A 4,103-nucleotide genomic window follows, 5' to 3' on the forward strand; every position below is an offset into this window, starting at 1 on the left:
GAGGAGGAGGAGGAGGAGGAGGAGGCGGAGGAGGAGGAAGAGGAGGAGGAGAGAGTTGTTGGTTTGTTTTTGAGACAGTCTTACTTTGTAGTTTAGGCTGACCTAAAATTCGCTGTATAGCACAGGCTAGCCTCAAACTCATGGCAGTCCTCCTGCCTTAGGTTCCTAAGTGTTGAGATTATAGACATGAACCACCATTCTCTGCTGAGAGATTTTTGTTCATTTGTTTTTTATGAGAAGAAGAAGGGAATCCTAGGTGTCAGTGTGTGACAGAGGGTGGAGGTGCCAGGTGTTATTAAGGGAGACACTGAACATGTTTGAGCTGAGAGTACATTTTAGAAAGAAGATGAAGAAATGGCCCACTGGTGCCCGGAAGACCAAGAGGAAAGGCTAGCCTCATCTAGACGGTGCATTAGAGGCCAGCCTGGCTTTCATTGGACCTTGGATCCAAAACCAGGTTGGTCAGGGAGATGATGGCTCAGTGGCCAAAAGCATTTGTCACACAAACTGAGGACTTGATTCTGTCCAAAAAACACCCAGGGAGACGGGAGGAAAGAGCAGGCTCCTAAAGGCTGTCCTCTGAGCTTGGCACCCGCGTGCCACCCCACAATAACTTACAACTTTCTTTTTCAATGGGCTGGGGTTATAGCTCAGTTGTCAGAGTTCTCGCCAAGTGTGCACAGAGCCCTGTGTTCACTCCCAGCACTGCCCCAAACTGGGAATGATGGCATGCCCTGTATCCTGGCACACGGAGATGGAGGAGGCGAGATCAGAATTCAAGGTTGTCATCGGCTACAGGGTGGGGCTTTTGCCCTTATGCTATGAGATCCCAGGATTTTTGTTGTTTGGTTGGTTTTATGGCTATAATTCAAGGTTTTCTTGGCTCTGGGAGAGAAAGAGGGGAAGGGAGGGAGGGAGGGAGACCTTACTGCTGGAAGGGGTAAAGAGAGCCCTTCTCTCAGGAGCTCCTAGTGAGAGAAAGGGAAGTTTATTTCTGCAACTTGACACAAACTTCAATTTTGTCGTCTCTTGAGTGACAGGAGCTTGATTTCTGTCACTCTGGACTATCCTTTCAGAACCCTTTCTCCAGCAGGCCTTAACTACTGTCCCTCGGTATCTACTGACCTGTCTACTTCTACAACTGTCCTAGCTTCTCTCAGGGTAGGTGACTCTGATGTCCCTTTCTCCACTGTGTACCTGCCCTGGGCCCCCACCTTCCCCCTTTCTGAACCCCTATGTGGGGACAGGAGTGTCTCTTCCAGAGCTTCTGTGTTTGCTGCGGGTGTGCAGAGCTCATGAGTTCTGCCCCCCTACAGGCCACACACAGCAGTCCTCTCTGAAGGCCTATGCCCTGTTGGGGTTCCTCTCAGGAAGCAAGGCCTGGGTACCTCAGCTTGCCCTGCCACAAAAGCCCTGGGATTCGGTCAGGTTGTGAGGTTCAAGCCTCAATCTTGCCCCAGCCCCAGGAGCATTGTTGTGTCCTGTTCTAAGTGATATGCTAACAGGTGGCAGGTGAGGTGAGACTCACGTTCCTGTGAACTGCTTCTCCATATTTTCCTTTGGTTGGCTAAGCCCTTTCCACTCATCGAGGCCCTGGATTCTGAAACTCAAAGGCCAGGGAGAAGCATCTTTCCCCCGCTGCTGCCATGTGACTTTTGTGAGGCAAGAGCTCAGACTGGCTCAGTGGCTCACAGGAGAGTCAGGCCATGGAAGAGGAGACTCTCGGAAGAAAACTGTCATTGGCGAGACTAGGAGATGGCTCCATCAGTAAAGGGCTTGACATACAATACCCCCACCATGAGTCTGATTGTCATTTCAGGTAGGAGATGTATTGATAGTGTTGTGGGGTATCCATCAGAGAAGACTACTTGGACATGGGTTCAAGCCAATAGAAAGTTTTTATGAGCTTGCTGGTGACTACGCTGAGTGTTTCAGGATCCCACTGTAGCCCTGGGCTTTTCTCAGGGTGAGTGTTTAAGCACAAAACTTATGTCCTGAACTGACATACTTCAGTTAACAAGAACAGTGAGCCAACAGAAGCTAAAAAGCAAGGTTAGTCCAGTTAGAGACCTTCCCAGAACCATGGACGTTGATGGATTAGGTCTTTGTTTTCATTTCAGCAGGTGGTGCTGTCTTTGTGCTGAGTTTTACGGCCTGAGTGGTACTTCCATCATGGAGTCAGTTATGCTAAGTTCTAGGGACCTACTAAGGTCTGGAGCCCAGTTAAAGTAGAGTTCTTAACTCCACAGGCAGGCTGCAGCATGGCAGGGACTGTGTGAGTTCCAGGCCAGGAGACAGAGTCAAGTTCCCTTTCTTAGAGGTTTCAGAGAGAGGACAGGCACATGCCATGTAGTTAATGAGTAGTTCATAGCCTGTGCTTGTAGTCAGGTTGCCTGGGAAACAAGGGAAAGGGGAAGCTATCTTCCTCGGTGACTGTGGGGTCACAGCAGGGGGCTTATCAAGTTCCCAGAGTCCAGTAATGTGAGCTTGCTGAACTCTAAGAAGTGAGGACTACAGACCCACAGACATAGTAGGGCGCCTGCCATGTCTTTTATAGCAACTGTGAGGGTAGGGGAAGAGAGGCTATTGTAGATGCGTGTGGTCTGCCCAAACCCAGCAACACTGTGCCCACGCAAGCACACACACACACACACACACACACACACACACACATACATGGTGGGGGCGTGTCATTAATTGACAAATAGGATGGAGGTACTATCTGGAGTCGCACAGAGTTACTGACATATCCAGCCTGGTCCTCTGTACACCTAGCATGGCTCTGGCCAGGCACTCTCTGGATGCCCGCTACATTGTTTCAGTCTCTCTCAGTCTCTAGTACACTTTATAAAGAGCAGACGCCCCTTCCACACATTTGCTGGGGCCGGCCTCAGGCATGCTGGGCAAGCTTCCACCACTGAGCAGCCCCCTCAGCCCCCTAATAACCTCCTGACCCAGTAGGGACAGGTGGTTTCACTTCTGCATTGGGAAAGCGAGGCTGGCAGGAACTGAGTGAGTTCCCTGCCCTTAACGCTCTGGGTGAACAAGGCAGAGCCGGGGGAATGGGACGGGATTTAATAGCAACGTCTTCTCCTGGTGAGCCTGCCATCCACTCCTCCTGCAGCATATATCGGCTTCTTGATCGTCGCCTGCCTCCTGGACTTCCCGAGGGCCCTGGCACTGTTCGTCATCACCTGTGTGGTTCTCGTCTTTCTGGCCTACAGTCTGCTAAAGAGGCTTCTGGGGTCCAAGCTGAAGAAGTGTGTGACGTTTCAGGGCCACTCTTGCCTGAGCCTCTGGCTGAAGAGGTGAGAACACCCTCAGAGTGGGCTCCACCCTGCCTGCCCCCTGGAGCCCTGGGCAGAGGTGCTGGGTAGCTGCAGACGCACTGGCCAGCTCTGTTTCAACAGGTTTTTGTTAGTTTCTTTGTTTTGTTGCACAGGGTACCTGAGGGCTAAGGGCAGACTTGTGAGAGTTTCCTATATTCAGAGAGTCTGGCCACCAAGCACAGAGGCCTTTCCTAGATGTCTTATTAGGCAGATCCCCTGGGGCTAGCTTAAATCCCCACTACAGAGATCCTGGACATCCCTGGAGCTCTGCTCAACAGGCTATGTTGGGCCACGTGCCAACACTTTAAATTAGCCCCAGGGCACACTGATGTCATTAGCCAGGGCCCTGAATAATAGTTTTGTTTTTGATCCCTGGAGTCTGAGGTGGAAGGAGAGAACAGACTCCTAAAAGTTTTCCTTTGACCTACACACACACACACACACACACACACACACACACACAAATACACACACACACATGCATACACACATACACACATATACACACACATACACACACACATACACACACAAATACACACACATACACACATACACACACATACACACACATACACACACATACACACACACAAATATACACACATACACACATACACACATGCACACACATACACACATACACACACAAATACACACACATACACACACACATACACACACATACACACATACACACACATGCACACACATACACACATACACACACATACACACACATACACACACATACACACACATACACACACATAC

General features: G+C 50.1%; 1 protein-coding gene across 1 annotated transcript in view; it reads left to right on the top strand.

Annotated features, from left to right (window-relative positions):
• The window catches only part of Slc28a1 (solute carrier family 28 member 1), a 47,798-nt gene that overhangs the window by 4,410 nt on the left and 39,285 nt on the right, over nt 1-4,103 (top strand). Inside the window, exon 5 of the mRNA XM_021210267.2 lies at nt 3,125-3,308. Within this exon, the coding sequence (XP_021065926.1) occupies nt 3,125-3,308 (184 nt within the window). The remainder of the gene's footprint in view (nt 1-3,124; nt 3,309-4,103) is intronic.

The sequence above is a fragment of the Mus pahari genome, chromosome 1 (assembly GCF_900095145.1).
Source record: "Mus pahari chromosome 1, PAHARI_EIJ_v1.1, whole genome shotgun sequence".
Lineage (NCBI taxonomy): Eukaryota > Metazoa > Chordata > Mammalia > Rodentia > Muridae > Mus > Mus pahari.